Source organism: Chelonoidis abingdonii, chromosome 1 (assembly GCF_003597395.2).
Source record: "Chelonoidis abingdonii isolate Lonesome George chromosome 1, CheloAbing_2.0, whole genome shotgun sequence".
In the NCBI taxonomy this organism is placed as follows: domain Eukaryota; kingdom Metazoa; phylum Chordata; order Testudines; family Testudinidae; genus Chelonoidis; species Chelonoidis abingdonii.
In genome coordinates this window covers 169,447,209-169,464,605 of record NC_133769.1, presented here as the reverse complement: position 1 = coordinate 169,464,605, position 17,397 = coordinate 169,447,209, and the positions used below count along the sequence as shown (strand labels likewise).

Here is a 17,397-nt window from a genome sequence, read left to right as displayed (position 1 = left end):
TCATGTTCTGCATAGTGTGATAAGATTTGATTCTTGGACAGATCCCAGCACCTGGGTGGAACCCCACTGATTTCAGAGATTACTCACAAGAGTAAAGTTACATGCATGCTTAAGAACTCGCAGGATCAGGGTCTTTCCTCACATGCAGAAGTGTTCCTTTGAACTGAAATGTCAGACAAGCAGGTGAATTCATACTTCGTTTTATTATCTTTTAGGCATGGATTGAAACATTCATTTTTTAATTTATTTATTTATTTTTGCACTGGTGGTTCCTGAAACATGTCTGAAGTGAACGTTGAACAGGGAAAAATCTGTCTCCTAAGGCTGAAGAGTTAAACTGGATGGGAGATGTAGCCGAATTTCAAAAGGTGAGGTTTTTATTCCTTTTTCCCCAATTTTGGGTGTAGAAAGTGAGTTTTTTTTAAAATCTTCCTTGTTTTTTTTTCCAAGAAAGTAGTAAATATTTTTTCGACCCATTCTCTCTACTTCTTAGTCTTGAAGGTTTCTTCTCAAAATATAGAGAATTACAATAAACTTCTGTCATTTATCACACTTAAAGCCATTACAACTTTTTTTTTCTAGTCACTCGACTGCATTTCAGTTGGCAGTGGTGGTCTCACACCAAAATAAAAAAAAATTGTATATAAAGTACCTTTTTGTGTGTTCACATTTTATTTTGGAAAACAAGTGTTTAAAAATTTTAGAATTTTTTTAACAAAATTCTAAAAAAAGGAAAATCACAGTATTTACAGAGATAACAATGGCTTAGCCATGCAAAACAAACAACTTTGGTTTTTTCCCCCACCCCTTTTACTTTGGTTTAAATGTTGACCAAGATTTTTTTCCCCTTTGCCAAATAAAATATTAACAAATCAAAGTTTAGAGGCAAATAACAGGATTTCCCCCTTAATATTTTATACAGCATAGAGTTTATAAGACATTTTATGTATTTAATCCATGCCAATGCACTACAGGAAGCTTTTATTAAGACATCAGTCACTACCGCCCAGACATTTAACATTTTACAAATTTACAAGTAAGTGTTTTTTCTAAATAATGTAGAAGTGGCAAAATGTTTTCTAATTTCCATTTCTTTAATTTGTTTGTACTAACTTTTTTTGCCTAACAGTCTATAAAAACTTACTTTCCCCCTGGATCATAGAGGTAAAAATGGAAATCTGATGTTCTGCTTACTCTATGTACTTATTTTCCTCCCATGATCTGAATTGTTTATTACATTCTCCCAGAAACTACACTTCTGTTTAAGAATACTGAGATGGAACTTTGAGTTTTTACAGTTTTCTATTGGCCATCTACCCAAAAAGTTTCCTTTTACATCATTCTAAAAATTTCCTCAAGCATAAAACACGTTTATAAAGTTAAACTTGAATGTAACTAAAGATACATAAACATTTCATTGTTACAATTATATGCACTGTTTGATAAATTATGTACCAGGTAAAAACACTAAAATTATCCAAGGTGCATTCAATATCTGTAGCGTAGTTAACAAAAACACACACAAAATATATATATATTCTATTTTTGTGGAAAAATGCAGCTTTGATATGACCACTGTTTTAAAAAAATCTCCAATTCTGACTGTTATCTTTTTTAAATGAAGAAAAAGGTACAGTACTTTAAGGCAGTGGATAACCAAAAGGACTTAAAACCAATTCAAAATTACAGTGTTGCTCTCTATCTACAATGAGATTGAAGACAATCAATAACTTTCTTCCAAACTGCTATCAATAACACATGTGATTCACTCACTCAAAAGAATTATTAGCAGCAATCTGTACACAGGCTAACAAGAATTTTGTGATAAATTCTTTGCTAGTCTCCCAAGCTTATTTCTGGAAACTCTCAGTGCCCTTTTCTGGTCAGTTAGATGTTTGTTTTTACTTCCATGAACCCTTTAGTGCACTTTTGTCATAGCTAGCTCCATCTCTTGCCACTGTGATTTCAAGAATAGAAAAAGGAGCTTGCTCTATCCCCATAACACAACTTTACATTTTAGATCTCTGCTCTACAAAAGCAGGGATTTTACAGATAGCAATCAGAATTAGAAATGTACCTGCTCAAAGGGTGTACTAAAAACAAACTGAAATAATAACATTACACCATACATCAGATTAACAGCAACTCCCAGAACAAAGCCTTACAGTGTATAAAAATAGCTACGTAAAAAATTTACATAAAGGCAAACAAAAAGAATCTTCAGTGCAGACATTTACAAAAACAAACAGAACACAACATGGTGACCTACTATCTTGGCTGATGCCAAATTAGTTTTTTTTTTTAAACTTGAGATAATTGCATCTAAAATCCTTTGAAAACTTGGTAGAATGATCTGTTCAATACTTGAACCATGAATAACTGTCACTTTTGTATATGTTTTGAATACAATCCATGTTCATGCTTCTATACGTATTCTCTGAAAATGTGAAAAATAGTCAGTTAAACTAGGTAACTGGCAAAATTATCATAATTAGACAAGAGTTTTAATAGTCTTTATTTAACTGGAAAATGTCATTACAAACTTAAGTTATAAATTACATCACAAAAAGATATGTCCATTGCTGATGAATCAATAAATGCATTCTCCAAATCATGAATGTAATGATAAGGAGCTCATGTTTATATAACACATCAGATTTGAAGGAACCCAAAACAATACACAAATACTAGCCAGGGCTAATTTCATTCATCACTAATGTACAGTCACCTCTGTAGATGTGGCAGCTATTACAATGTCCAGAACCATTACACAAAACATTAGGGAATGAAGTGAACCATGTCTTTCCCATGTGAAATTACAGTGGGAATTTTAGGGATTCTAATTTCACCATTTTACATAAGAACAGCCATACTGGATCAGACCAAAGGTCCATCTAGCCCAGTATCCCATCTTCCAACAGTGGTCAATGCCAGATGCTTCAGAGGGAATGAACAGAACAGGTAATAACTGAGTGATCCATTCCCTGTCATCCACTCCTAGCTTCTGGCAAACAGAAGCTAGGGACACTGGGAGCATTTTCCCAGAAATTTGTAAATTAAGTTTAGGGACTAATTTTTTGACATTTCTACCACTTTTACAAGGAAAAGGGAGAAACTTCCTTCTTGGACAAAATGAATTCAGTTGTGCAAAATTCAATTCACCAGAGCGCTCTCCTCCTCCATGCCTTCCATATAGTCTAGGCCTGATGAACTTCTAACAGTAAGGGTATAACTGCAGCTGCTGTAGACAAACCTGAGCTAGATGGAAGCTAGCTCAAGATTCTGGGTGAGGTTGTACTGGGGAGGTCACCTGTACTGCTGCTGTGGCTCCAGTCAGCTTGCTTTGGTCTACAGGAGCCATATCTCCTGACTGCAGTGTTAGACACTCTCTATGGCTGAGGAAACAGGACCACTCCACCACCCCTGTAGGCCTTAAATCCCTTTGCTCAGAATCCTAATGTGTTCTTCTTAAATCTTCACATCTATAGCAGATTAACATAAGTACCAAAGCAGCCAGCAAAATAATCCCTAAGCAATCACTTAATCAAGGGTGGAATGCTACCCTGTGGCATTGTGAAGAATCCATAGAGGGGCTCTCTTCCTTCCCATTTTACTTTAGGTCTAGATATCTGCAATATGAGAGGGCATCTTTCTTAATACTGTCAGCAGGGCAAAGGTAGATAGGAGTAATTTTGCAGCTGCGGACTCATGGGGAGAGTGACAGCAGATTTTTCAAGGAAGTTCCAGTAGGGTTTGGAAGCAAAGGTGCTTGTCATTTGCAGGTGAAGGCAGGAGAGACCAATAGCTGGAAGTGGGAAGGGCAGGGTGACTGCTTGTAGCTTTCTCCCATCACTCAACCTCCTCGTGTTGGACATTCCTTTCCTCCTACCAGTGCACTCTAGGACTTCAGAATTTCAAGGGTATGCACCAGGGCCGTCCTTAGGCACAGGCAACATAGGCAGCTGTGTAGGGCACCTGAAAATTTGGGGCACCACTAGGTCTTAGTGTCCACCTTTCTCTTTTCCTATCCCTGTTCTGACCCTTCCTGCAGGCTCCCACAGATGGCTGCTCTAGCCTGATGAGTCTTCCTTGGGAGGGAATCCAGTAGTTAAAAGTGAAAAAACCTCCAGCCTGCCAGACCTATTAGCACAACATTGAAACTGTTAAAGAGTGTTCAAGGGGTATAACAGGCATTTGCCCCCCAAGGTATATACTGACAGGTTTCAGCAGTTTGGTCATAAGTTCCTGTTAGTCTGTACCAGCAAAAACAAGGATGGAGTTCCTATGTTGGCACTCAGAGACTAACAAATTATTGGGCATAAGCTTTTGTGGGCCTAGACCCATTTTTCATTCAGCTGTCCACGAAAGCTTTTCCCACATAAATTTTATACTGGTCTCAGTTTCTGACTTTACTGACAAAAACAAGTTTGTGCTTTAATTTAATTATTTACACAGAACCACGTCAGTTACAGTTACTTAGCTTTAAAATTTGCTTTAAAATATTTCATTAGTGAGGCTGCGTGAAGATTATAAAAATCACATTTTTAAAAAAATTCTTGCATAGCGTTTTAGATTCAAATCATCTTTAGCCTTAAATGCATGGATCTTCGACCATTATTTTTAAATATCCTTCAAAAGACCTCTTTCTAAAATACACATTTTAATTACTATAGTTTAAAAAAAATTGCTTCAAGTTTCCTTCCTTTCTGTCCATCCTTCACCATCTCCCCTCTCCCACTGAGAGAGCCTTTAAAGGACACATTTCCTTCCCTTCAGATAGCTGGAAAAGAGTTCCCTTTCTTTACTTTTCGACTATTCGATGTTTGAACTAGTTTTAAAAGACCCGTCCAGGCAAAATCAGTACCTTCAGTAAGACATAATCCCTTGTTATACTAATCTTTTGGAAACATTATTTTTTTATAAGATGGTGTAGATCTGTTCAGCTTAAACCATGTCTCGTTAGTTATGGTAGATCACGCGAAAAGTAACAATAACTGTTTCCCATTTTTCTAAATGGACAACATCTCGAACATGTTTGCATTGAAACTACTAAAACCCTAAAGTAGATTAATATTAATAATAATGGTGTCAGTGAGTTAAATACGTGTTGTAATCTGGATATTGCTGGCTTAACGGTTAAGTGACCATTTTAAAATATAAATTCAGCCTTCAGAAATAACGGATAAAGGTACAGAGACTGATCCATGTCCATTTATTGTAATGTTGTATTCAGAGGGACATAGCTGGACTCATTACTACAAGTTTTGCATAAATCTCTGAAACTTTTAGGGCATATCAAAAAACCGTGACTGACATGTTTTATTCCCAATTTTAGTGCTGTTTAATTAGGTTACTTTCTCATGTCCATTCTGCCATGAGGAGACGGGTTATGGGAGTTCTCGCAGGGAACTTTTGGACTCTCCACCACCATGAGGCAGGCCGGGCATCTCATTATCCTTTGCTGTCTCGTCCCTCCTCCCCCTCCCCCACCAGGCTGTGAGCTTGGGCTGCCATCCAGCATAGGGGCACCAGTTTAATAATACTGCGTAGGGCCCCATAAATCCTAAGGACAGCCCTGGTATGCACAATTAAAAGAGCAGAGCAAGAGTCTACCCTCCCCCTCCCCTGCAAAACTTGAAAGCTACCTGCCACCCCCCACTCTCCCTACCTGAATGATGAACTCTGGCACAGCAAACTCTATGGAGGACTTTTGCAACGTAAACTTTAATTACAATATCAATGACTAGAACACTATTACACAATAAATAGGGACATTCCTGACAATAGTAGTAGTAGATGTTTATATGGACTGTCTGATCACCCTTCCTTGCTGTCTCTCAGATCTCTGACTCCTTTGAGTATTTGTGGCAAGAAAAGTTGCCTTGTGGTTTATGCTAAGATTAGAGGCAAGACTGTATGAATAACTGAAACATTCAGATCCAGCATTTTCAATATCTTAGATTATTCCCTTAAAGTACCCTCCTATCCCCATCTCACTGAAACAAGAAACCTGGTGTAATAATTTTACAATCTCTACACCAAATTTAAGAGCGACCAATAATTTTGTTCCTCTCCATTTTTGGCTTTGCAGCGTGACACTTTAAAGAGGGCTGACAAAGGATGGGTGCACAGCACTCTCTCAACTTAGGTCTCTAAGGTTTCTCAAATTAAACCCTCAAAAGTGGAGGCATAAATTAAAAAAAACTAATTTAGAAACTGAGTAAATTTGATAATTTAATATGAAAGTTTATCTTTTGACCGTTTATTTCCATAATTTAAAGAACATTGGATGCTGATTTCCACCCTCTTTACCCTGGCCTTCCACAATGTGTGTGTTAAGGGACACCACTGTTCAGAAAGGCGGTGTGAGCCCCAGCCTGTGACACTAAAAGGAGAGGACAGAGGCAGCAGTGGTGGCTGCATCTGACCACTGGCTGATGCTGTGGGTTTGTTGTAGTACCACTGTATTCATTGCAGTTTCGATTCCACGGGTTGTCCTGCAGCTTGTGTTTTATAAAGAAGAGGGGAAATCTCCACTTCTTTTGCACAGTCATGGCACAATGACTACATCCAGCATGAGGTTAGTAATAGCATGTGATTTTATGGTAAGAACGTCTTACCTCCTGAACATACATTGTTTTGAGCCCACCAAAAACTAATTTTTACCTATAGTGAATAGAACTAAAATGTTCTCCTTTGTGAGTATACATCATATAATAATTAAATTTCCCTGAGCACATGAGCTCAAATGCATGTGATGGTTTCTGAATGTCAGAATCCTTTTGCATTTCTTTTAATGTGTGCGCACACGTTCTATTAAAAATGCATAGCTGCTGTGGGTCTTGCTCCCCCTTTCCCCTATATCATAAGAATACAAATAATTCCTATTGCCTTTACTATGAGTACTCATATTCTGAAAGGGGAGAACAAGGCTTCATAATTTCATAGTTCTCATTAGACCATATTTCAACTCTGATGTCCGAGGTTGACTAAAGATAAATATTGGATCATCTTACTCCAGAAGCAGAGGCTTTCTAGCCCTTGAACTGAAAGAAAACCTCCTTCTGCTGTACAGGATATATGATACACAGGTAAACTGTTCTGATTCTATTTTCTAAAGTTCACATCATTTACCTGGAATGACTGACACCTGTCTTTTAAGCTTCAGGTTTGTGATTGTTTTCTTCTAGCTTTTTATTTTCTTCTATATTTCCAAGGTCTTTGTTTACATGTTTTGATGGTGTCCTACAAGAAAAAAAATTATCAGTGTCTCATTTGCATGTCTATAGCATTTTGTTCATATTAATAAACAGTGTCTCTCCCTCCCTCTCTGCAAAGAAAAAAATTGTAAGAATTCAATTACCAGCACAACAACATTAGAAGTATTTGCATGACTATGAATATACCAATAAGCATTGCAGTAGGACATATATTAGTAACAATGGAACTTATACATTGCAAAAGAGCCCAGGATAATTCTGTTTACTGAGGTTAAGCTGGCTGTGCACATGTGTATTTTTTTGACAAATTAATTCCCTACGTTTTCTGCATGTTTCATTAAGGGTTTTGTCCATAGGCATATTAACTGCAGAAGTGTGACTAAAAGACATCTTTATCAACACAACAATCTTTGTGTGTTCACATAAAATAGCTTTTGGAGTTTGTGCTAAGCAGAAGCCAATTAGTTAGATTGAAAATCATTCTGGGTACCACCTAGATTTTGTTTCAGTGCACAAAGCATTTTTTCTGGACAGAGAAGAGACTGTAAATGTTGTTGGGTGGACGGGGAAGAAAGAGGTATGCCTCATTTAAAATAGCAGGTCTGCTTTAATGTAAGCAGCGAAGATGAATTAGTGAGTTAAGTGCTTAGTTTAGTTTAGCAGAATAACCCCACAAGCCATGCATTTAATGTGAGAAACGTCACCATCAGCCAAGGTGAAAGATTGCTGCAATGGTGTGATAACATTTTAAAAGCCACAACTTTTAAAATGTAAATGGCCAGATGTATTTGAGTGACACACTAAATCCCTTGTGTCAAAGCAGCTTATCATATACACATTTTCTCTGTGATAATTTGTTTCCTCTATAGAAATAGTAGAGTATCTGTTGTGACAGATTTATGCATATGTTCACTACTGCTTCAGGGTAAAGGACTGAAGTGACATTGACTTGCAAAATACAACGATGGCACAAGTTAGCAAGACAATAGGACATATCACATTGGTGCTAGTCAGCATATACTCCTCTAAAATGAATGGCTTTATTTTTGCTAGTGGGATGTACCTGTGCAAAGACATTAGCTTTATCTAGCAGCGTAGATGAACACTGCAACCGGCCTTCGTTTAAGTGACCTTGAAAAGGATAAAGGGCTATGGTTTAGTCAAGTCCTGATCCACATGAGTTAGGGAAAACATTTTCCAGGGGCTTACAGCTGTATCCCAAATTTCAGACACGGCTGAAGTGCTACCACTGGAAGTGCCAATTCCCCAGAATAGGAAGTGGGCAGCAGACCTGATGCATCAGGTCAAGCAAGAGGGACACAGGATCATGGACCTGAGGTCTAAACAGATGATTGGATGTTTGAAATCGCAATAGCTGCCTCTCTGTTTTAAGGTAGATTATTACATTGGCTAGTATATTTTAATGCTTGAAGTTACTTTATCCTTTTTAATCACTTCCTTTCAACTATGTTGTCTAATGGTATTGCTAGCGTGATCTCTGTACATGAACTAACTCTGTTAGTACAAAGATCCAAGAGTATTTCTACGCTACGAAATTAGGTCAAATTTATAGAAGTCAATTTTTAGGAAGCAATTTTATACAGTCGATTGTGTGTCTCCCCACTAAGTTGGCAGAGTGTGTCCACAGTACTGTGGCTAACGTCGACTTTCAGAGCGCTGCACTGTGGGTAGTTATCTCACAGTTCCCGCAGTCTCCGCCCCCCATTGGAATTCTGGGTTCAGATCCCAATGCCTGATGGGGCAAAAACATTATGGCAGGTGGATTGGGGTACATGTTGTCAGTCGCCCCTCCCTCCGTGAAAGCAATGGCAGACAATCGTTTTGTCCCTTCTTTCTGTACAGATTCCATACTGCGTGCAGCTGGACGGCTAACCATCATCATCCCACCACTGCTTCTGTTGCAACTGTGCTCTCCTGCTCGTGTCTTGATAGCAAATTCTTCCATGTTGTCCATCATGGGCTTCTCGGGAAATGTGTGTGGTACTTCCGGTGCAACTCTGCTCTCCTGGTACCATTAATCCACCTCACAGGTCCTCACATGCATCTGTTGTCATGCACCACTTCTGCTGCAACTCTGCTCTCCTGCAGATGCCATACCACAGCAAGCATGGAGCCTGCTCAGCTCACTGCTGTTGTTGTGCAAGGTGTTTACAATGCTCACATTATCCTGCAGTATGTGCAGAACCAGAACCTGCAAAAGCAGGCAAGGAGGTGACGACAGTGTGATCATGATAGCGATGAGAACATGGACACAGACTTCTTTCAAAGCATGGACCCTGGCAATTTGGGCATTGTGGTAGTAATGGGGCAGGTTCTAGCCATGGAACGCTGAATCTGGGCCTGGGAAACAAGCACAGACCGGTGGGACTGCGTAATGTTGCAGGTCTGGGATGATTCCCACTGTCTGTGAAACTTTTGCATGCATAAGGGCACTTCCATGGAACTTTATGACTTGGTATTCTTGCCCTTCAGGGCAGGGGAAAGCAAGATAAGAGCAGCCTTCACACTTGAAAAGTGAGTGGTGACAGCCCTCTGGAAGCTTGCAATGCCAGACAGCTACTGGTCAGTTGGGAATCAATTTGGAGTGGGCAAATCCACTGTGCGGGCTGCTGTGATCCAAGCAGCCAACACGATTACTGAGCTACTGCTATAAAGGGTAGTGACTCTGGGAACTGTGCAGATCATAGGGAACCCCACTGCACCAAAGTCATCCACTAACTGTGGTGGGACCATAGAAGGAACATGTATTCCTATCTTGGGACTGGACCACCTTGGCAGCCAGTACATAAACCAGAAGGGGTACTTTTCAGTGGTGCTGCAAGCACTGGTGGATCACAAGGGATGTTTCACCAACATCAAAGTGGGATGGCCAGGAAAGGCACATGATGCTTGTATCTTCAGGAACTCTGGTCTGTTTGGACAGCTGCAGGAAGGGACTTACATCCCCATCAGGGGATGTTGAAATGCCTATAGTTATCCTTGGGGACCCAGCCTACCCCTTAATGCCAAGAGAAGCTGTACACAGGCACCCTGGACAGTAGTAAGGAGCTGTTTAACTATAGGCCATGCTGGTGCAGTTTACTGACTCAAAATATTGGGTTTGGTGAGGTCTAACCAATTTTTATTGCTGCTTGCTGTGTGCACCACAATAACTGTGGGAGTAAAAGGGACACATTTATGGGGAGGTTGAGGCAAATCGCCTGGCCACTGATTACATGCAGCCAGACACCAGGGCGATTAGAAGAGCACACCAGGAAACACTGCGCATCAGAGAAGCTTTGAAAACCAGTTTCATGATTGGCCAGGCTATGGTGTGACAGTTCTGTTTGTTTCTCCTTGAAAACACCCCCTGCCTTGCTTCACTCTACTTCCTTGTAAGCCAACTGCCCTCCCCTCTATTGCCTCTGCAAGCAGTGATCAGAAAGTCATTACATCCCTCTGCCCACACTGCTTGCAGCAGCTCCCATTGGCCCAGAGCAGCGATCCACAGCCAGTCGGTGTCTCAAGCACCCAGACCTGTGGACAGGGCAAGGTAAACACACAGGCCTGGTCCCTATAGAAACAGCGACCCCTGTTTGAGAAACCCTGATATAGAGGGATAACTGCCAAGCTAGCCTGGGAGGGGTGGTGGATAAGGAGAGGAGGGAAGGAGAAAGCCACACTGCACTTCAAAACTTATTGAATGCCAGCCTTCCGTTGCTTGGGCAGTCCTCTGGGGTGAACTGGTTGGGTGCCCAGAGGGGCCCCTCTCTGTTGTTGGGCATCTAGGAGAGGAGGGCAGGTGGTTACACAGGGGCAGCAGTGGCCATCTGTGCTCCTGCTGCATTTCCTGAAGCTCCAGTAGCCTCAGCATTGCATCCTGCCTCCTGACCTCATGTTCGTTTTCTGCTGTCCTGGACTCTGACATTGTTTGCCTCCACACGTTCTGCTGAGCTCTTTCAGTGCAGGAGGACTGTATGAGCTCGGAGAACACTTCATCACAAGTGCATTTTTTTCACCTTATCTGTGCTAGCCTCTGGGATGGAGATGATAGGGGAAGTATTGAAACATTTGCAGCTGTGGGAGGAAAAAGGGAGAGTAGTATTTAAAAAGACATGTTAGAGAACAATGGGTAGACTCGTTAACAGTTTGGTTCACAGCAAAAATTACATAGCACATGTGCTTTTGGTGCAAGGTCACATTGTGCCTCTTATATTGAGGACCTGCTGGTTTGGTGAGAAAGATCACACGCAGGGCCGGGCAACAGAATTCGGCTTGCAGGCAGCCATGGTAAGCCACAGACTTTCAGCTTCAACTTTCATAACATGGGAATGGTTTCAAACAGCAGTGCCCTCCTTTCCCATACCAAGTATCCATTGGGTTGGCCATTTAAAAGGAGGGGCTGTACTGGCTCTAAATGCATCCCAAGTCTTCAGGCAAATTAATCATTGAACAAGGCTTGCTTTTAAACCATGCATTATATTTACAAAAGGTACACTCACCAGAGGTGCCTTCTCTGGCTTAATGGTCTGTGAGCCCACCTTGGAGGGGTTGGAAGGGTACTGATTCCTGGTTCTTGGGGAGAATGGTTTCTCCACTTGCGTGCTGTGTGTTATCCTCAGCCTCATCTCCCAAATCCTCATCGCTGTTGCATGAGACTCTCCTTTGCAGGTGTCCATGGACAGAGGGTGGGGTAGTGGTTTGGGCCCCACCCTAGAATTGCATGCAGCTCATCACAGAAGCAGCATGGCTGGAGCTCTGACCCAGAGCAGCCGTTTGCCTCTTTGTCTGAGCGCCTTAATTTTCATGCGACACTGCTGCGGGTCGCTGCTGTAGCCTCTGTCTTTCAAGCCCTTGGAGATTTTTTCAAATAAATATTTTGGCATTGTCTCTTTTGGAACGGAGTTCTGATAGCACGGCTTCATCTCCCCATACAGAGATCAGATTCAGTACCTTCTGTTCAGTCCATGCTGGAGCTCTTTTGTGATTCTGGGTCTGCATGGTCATCTGTACTGATGAGCTCACCATGCTGGCCAAACAGGAAAGGAAAGTCAAAAGTTCCCAGGGCTTTTGCTGTGTACCTGGTTAGTGTATCTGAGTTGAAAGTGTGATCCAGAGTGGTCACAATGGAGCACTCTAGGATAGCTTCCAGAGGCCAAAACAGTTGAATTGCATCCACACTACCCCAAATTTGACCCAGAGATGTCAATTTCAGCACTAATCCCCTCATCAGGCAGGAGTACAGAAATTAATTTTAAGAGCCTTTAAGTCAACAAAAATGGCTTCATCGTATGGATGGAACAGGGTTAAAGTGATCTAACATTGCTAAATTTGACCTAAACTCATAGTATAGTCCAGGGCCAAGTCTCTGTTTCACGATCAATGGTAATCCCAAAACTGAACAGTTAACCAGGGTGATTAGTACATGGATCTGAGCATTCCCACAGTAAAGCCCTACCCTTGTTACTGGGTCCTCACTGTTTTGGCACAAGGCTGTGTGTATCTCAGGGCATGGTTCTTTGTTCTCAGATGCCTTAGGGTTCTTTCTTTATCAAGGATGGAAGAACTTGTCTATCCAGGGCAGGGAAGCATTAGAATAATATTGAAGGATTATCAGTATTTTAGTGATTTAGTCTGTCCTCCAAATGAAGATCAGAGTGTTTTCTTTGTGGATGATACTGATAGGTAGAAATTAAGGCTAAAATTTAAGATCCTGGGTTAACTGTGCAGTGCAGACAACTGTCAGTCATTTAAATGTTGGGATTATACCACAAAGTAACTAACTCATTAAGCCCATTGTAAGTCTCTGCTGGGCAGTTATTTTCATTCTCTCTGAATATCTCAAAGCCAGAGAGGACTGATCTGCACAGAGGAAAATGAGGGACAGTGAAAGAAGCCAAACAAGAAGAAAAATTAATATTGACAATGGTTGAATTTCTCATGTAATCTTAAAATTTTTCTGCAAATCTCTCTAATCCACAGTAAGAGAAAAAAGCCAAATTTGTTCTCTTTATGTGGATCATACGGATTTTGCTTGTCATCTGAATAACAACTCATGAGTATGTCTCCTTTTGTAACACTGGGTTACAAAAATAGAGATTAAGGGTAGAGATGAGACACACAGAATTTTGAGTCTCATGGGAGAAGAATGTGCTGAGCAGATCATTACAGACTATAACCCTTGAGGGCCTTTTCAGTGATGAGACCAGGCTTTCTCAAAAGGGATACCAACAAATGCAGAGAAGGACAAGTTGACAGGGAAACTACTGTTTCTGCCAAGGGACATGACTGTGACAGACAGGTGCCTATTTTTTCATTGGATATTAAAATTTGAACAATTCAAGAGCTGTATTTCAAATGTGACATGTTAGACTCGAGAGAACGAACCACAGCAATGGAAAGAGATGCAGAATTGCTATAAACCCCCAAAGTGACTGTCCCTACTTACATAGAGCCCAAAACAGATTGGCTCTACTGTGAGCTGCTACTTAAGCTTGGAGGGCTTTATTATCTGGCATTATCAGCTGCTTAGGTTAAAGTTGTTCTGCTGCAAAGATCATAGAAGTTGCTCTAATGGTCCAATTGGTGTTAGAATAATTTTGTTTAAAAAATAAACCTTGTGATATTCAATCCTTACATATAACACGCCTCTTCTTCAACCCTTCAGACCTTTTATTTTGGGTGACTGCCACCTGTACAAGTGGCCAGATTTTCAGAGGGCTGAGTACCCATCACCTTCACAGAAGTTAAGATATGGCCCACATCAATGCAATGAGAACTGCATATGCTCAGCCTCTCTGAAAACAAGGCCACTTAGTTAAGTCTTCAAATCTAAGTGTTTTAAATCCATGTGTAAGCATCTAACTGTTGTTGTTGTAGCCAGGATAGTTCCAGGATATGGTGGTCCACAGAGCTCTATGGAACTCAAAAGCTTCTCTTTCACCAACTGCAGTTGGTCCAATAAAAGATATTACCTCACCTACCTTGTCAAGACTTCACTATGACAATGTTGGCAGAAGCTGACGCCTCAGTGATCTCACTACAACATTTGCTCAACAATAGGGATTTTCATGAAAAATTTCTACTGTTGACACCAGTGCAGTTCTACCATTTGTAGCCACAGGGCAGGCAATGTTTGTGTAACTGCCATCATTTTTAACACTTTACATGACCTTGTTAAAACACAGGAGCCTTGTTGCATGGAGGCTCTCAGCAGTATGAGGAGTGCTGGACCTGCAGCCCTAGGAAACTTCTGTGTGCTAACCCTGCTAGCCTAGACACAGCCTGAGTTTATAACCAGTTTATGACACAGGGTACAGCTACACAAGAACAAAAAAAAAAAAACCAACAACCCAGCAGCAGACTGCCCAAGTCCAGGTCAACTGACTTAGGCTCATGCTTTGGCCCTGAAAATCAGAGTGTAGGTGTTCCAGGTCAGCCTGGGCTCTGAAACCTGGGAAGGGAAGAGTGTATCAGAGCCCAACTGGAATTGCTACACTGCTATTTTCAGTCCTGTAGCACAAGGACATCAGTTGACTCAGGATCTGAGACTCATCATCACAGGTCTTATTCTTCTCCAGTGTAGCTGACATGAAACATAGTCACCATGGTAGCTAAGTGCATTGCCTTTGCCAGCTTCCTTGGAAAGCATAAAATTGTCTTTTTTGTAACCATGTTGTAACTCTTATTTTTGCAGTGTAGACAGAACCCCTTATAGTATGTATGTAGAGGACTAGCAAGTCTCCATTGCCCTAAGTGCTGCTGTCTATCCCCTGCTGGAGCAGTAGGGGATACAGATATGCACACTTTCCCAGAATTAATTCATAATCACCACAGTTGGGCAGCATGGATGCACAAAGAGAGATGACATGTTAAGTAGTCACACCTGTTTTTGCACAATATATTGTCTGAACCAAACTTCTAATCAAGTCAGATAAGTGTGTCAGAAATTGGTTATAAAAATATTGTTTTACTTAAAATTTTATAGATGGCGTGTCTGCCTCCTGTACTTCTCTTTCTCTACTCAAAATGTATGGATCCCTATATCCTCTTAATAAAGTTTAATTCCTCATTTGACATTTCAAGCTTTCCTTCAGAAGTCCTCAAAATCCTGCCTTCAAGAAAATGATTACCATAGGGGATCACTACTCAAAAGGCTCTCTAAAAGGTAGGTAAAATGGTGCTAAAGGGTTTACAGGTTCACCTGTTTTTTGCCAGGGGAAGATTGCTTTCAAGCATTTTTTTAAATTTAGATATCAATGTGGAATAAGTAGTATCAGTTAGTGAAAAAAATATTTCCAATGTTATTCTCTGACTTAGATTATACTGATTAAATATAGAACACAAACAGCTCACTTCCAGTTTGTCTCCCATGTTTACAATAATGTGAACTTTGTGGTTGGAAGTATATGAGACACATACACTCTGAGTGTTCTATAACACATTGTGCAACTTTTGGTTTCAATATTCTAACCATATACAAAATAGCAGAAAAGTACAATTTTTGCTAATCATCCAGTGACAAACCTCAGTCTGGAAAGAGGTTAGCAATTAGCTCAGAATGACTGAAGATGCTGATTAGACCAACAATTTTGTGTGTATCTGATCATTGTAAAAATTGCTGCGGTTTTAATTTTCAGCCAAATTTCAGGTTTTTTCCTTCATTTACAAATCTGCAATAAATCAGTGGAAGCTTGTTCTAGTGTAACATTACCTGGAATTTTTGTATTGACAATCCCAGATAATGAAAGGATAAAAGATTTAATTAATTTCTTTAGAAATGTTCACCTGGATTTCTGTTTCAGAGTGAAGGGAAAACAGAGGCACTACATGGATTTCTTTTCTAAATGCTATATATAATAGCATTTAAAAACAAATCCTATAAAATATTATATAGATAAATAAAACTCTCTAGGGAATGTCTGAGATGAGATGAGATGACAGGAATATTTAGACTGCCTAGCTGAGGGTTGCACTGGCAATTTACTCAGGATTGCTAGTTAATTTGCATTGAACTGGTGCAGAGGATGTAGCAATAATCAGCTTTTGCATTAAATTAATCTGAGGCAAAGAATAGCTACAGAAGCTAGTTACTGTGAATACACTCCACCCCTGTGAGTACAATTCCTACTATCCTGTATCACAAGACAATAGAAAATTCTACAAACCACAACATACATTAATGAAAAAAATAACATTTTTCTTGCCTCACGAGAGTTTGAAAGTTCTGTGCTGCTGCCTTCTCAGACTTTCCATTGACGTCACTTTGGGGGCAGAGATTAGGTGAATAACTGTTCGAGGGTGGGTTCAAAAAGTGACTAACTGTTCGAGGGAGTGGCCTGCGTGGAAACGGAGGGTTGTGATTGGACACACACACAGTGTCAATAAGTATTGCAATGGTGTTTTTGAGAGGATAGCATTGAGATTTCTGGGCTGTGATTTGTGCTGCAATCCTGTTTCATACATACTGATGCTCTGCTTGCTCTTTGGAAGTACTGCATGCTGAAAACAGGGAAACTGATTCCCAAGGGAGAGGAGAATAGGTTTATATAAATATATACTAAAAGCGGACGCTTGTCAGCAATATTTCCAGCAATTAGATTCACTTAAGAAACTAGTGACTGTCAGACAGACTGATAATGATTTAAACATAACTGTTTTTAAAAAAATATTTGGTCCCAATCTACTCACTGCTAATTTAATTTTCTACTCTAACTATAAATATGATATTCATGTTCTCCTATGCCTTTTGTTTCATGCCTAATATTCTGTAATTTCTATTTTTGAAATGGTCCAGTTTGGAAAACAAAGTTTAACACCATAAAGCATCGAAACACATCACAGCAAAGGACACACCACATTCTAAGAATCATCACATTTCCCCCCCATAAATGAGTCACTGCCTTGGACTCCCCATTGAGAGAGAAGAAAAATTCTGGACACTTTGTTATAACTGAAGGTGGTAGGGACTTTTTTTTTTTTTTAATTTCCTGCAGCTTTATAAATAGCACATGCTAAATATTTCTTTGCTCGGTCATATGTTTATAAAGCTTCCCTATTCAGGGCATTCCAGAAATCCCCTGCACAGCTATATTTGTGGTTTTGTATTGAAGTAAAATCTAAAGACTGCATGGGAACACTTTATAATGCCAGAAACAGATGAGTAAGTATGGCAACT

General features: G+C 40.2%; 1 protein-coding gene across 6 annotated transcripts in view; it reads right to left on the bottom strand.

The window, feature by feature from the left end:
* Nucleotides 1–647: 647 nt before the first annotated feature.
* ALCAM (activated leukocyte cell adhesion molecule) overlaps nucleotides 648–17,397 on the bottom strand; it is a 182,992-nt gene continuing 166,242 nt past the window's right edge. For 3 of the 6 annotated variants that reach the window (XM_075072576.1, XM_032765817.2, XM_075072568.1), the window contains exons 15-17: nucleotides 16,427–16,558; nucleotides 7,135–7,245; nucleotides 2,308–2,437 (exon numbers count right to left, since the gene is read on the bottom strand). In XM_075072576.1, the coding sequence (XP_074928677.1) occupies nucleotides 7,158–7,245; nucleotides 16,427–16,558 (220 nt within the window). In that variant the 3' untranslated portion in view covers nucleotides 2,308–2,437; nucleotides 7,135–7,157. Of the gene's footprint in view, nucleotides 2,438–3,861; nucleotides 3,905–7,134; nucleotides 7,246–16,426; nucleotides 16,559–17,397 lie in introns of those variants that run through there. The other 3 variants (XM_075072566.1, XM_032765819.2, XM_075072571.1) reach the window with 3 other exon arrangements.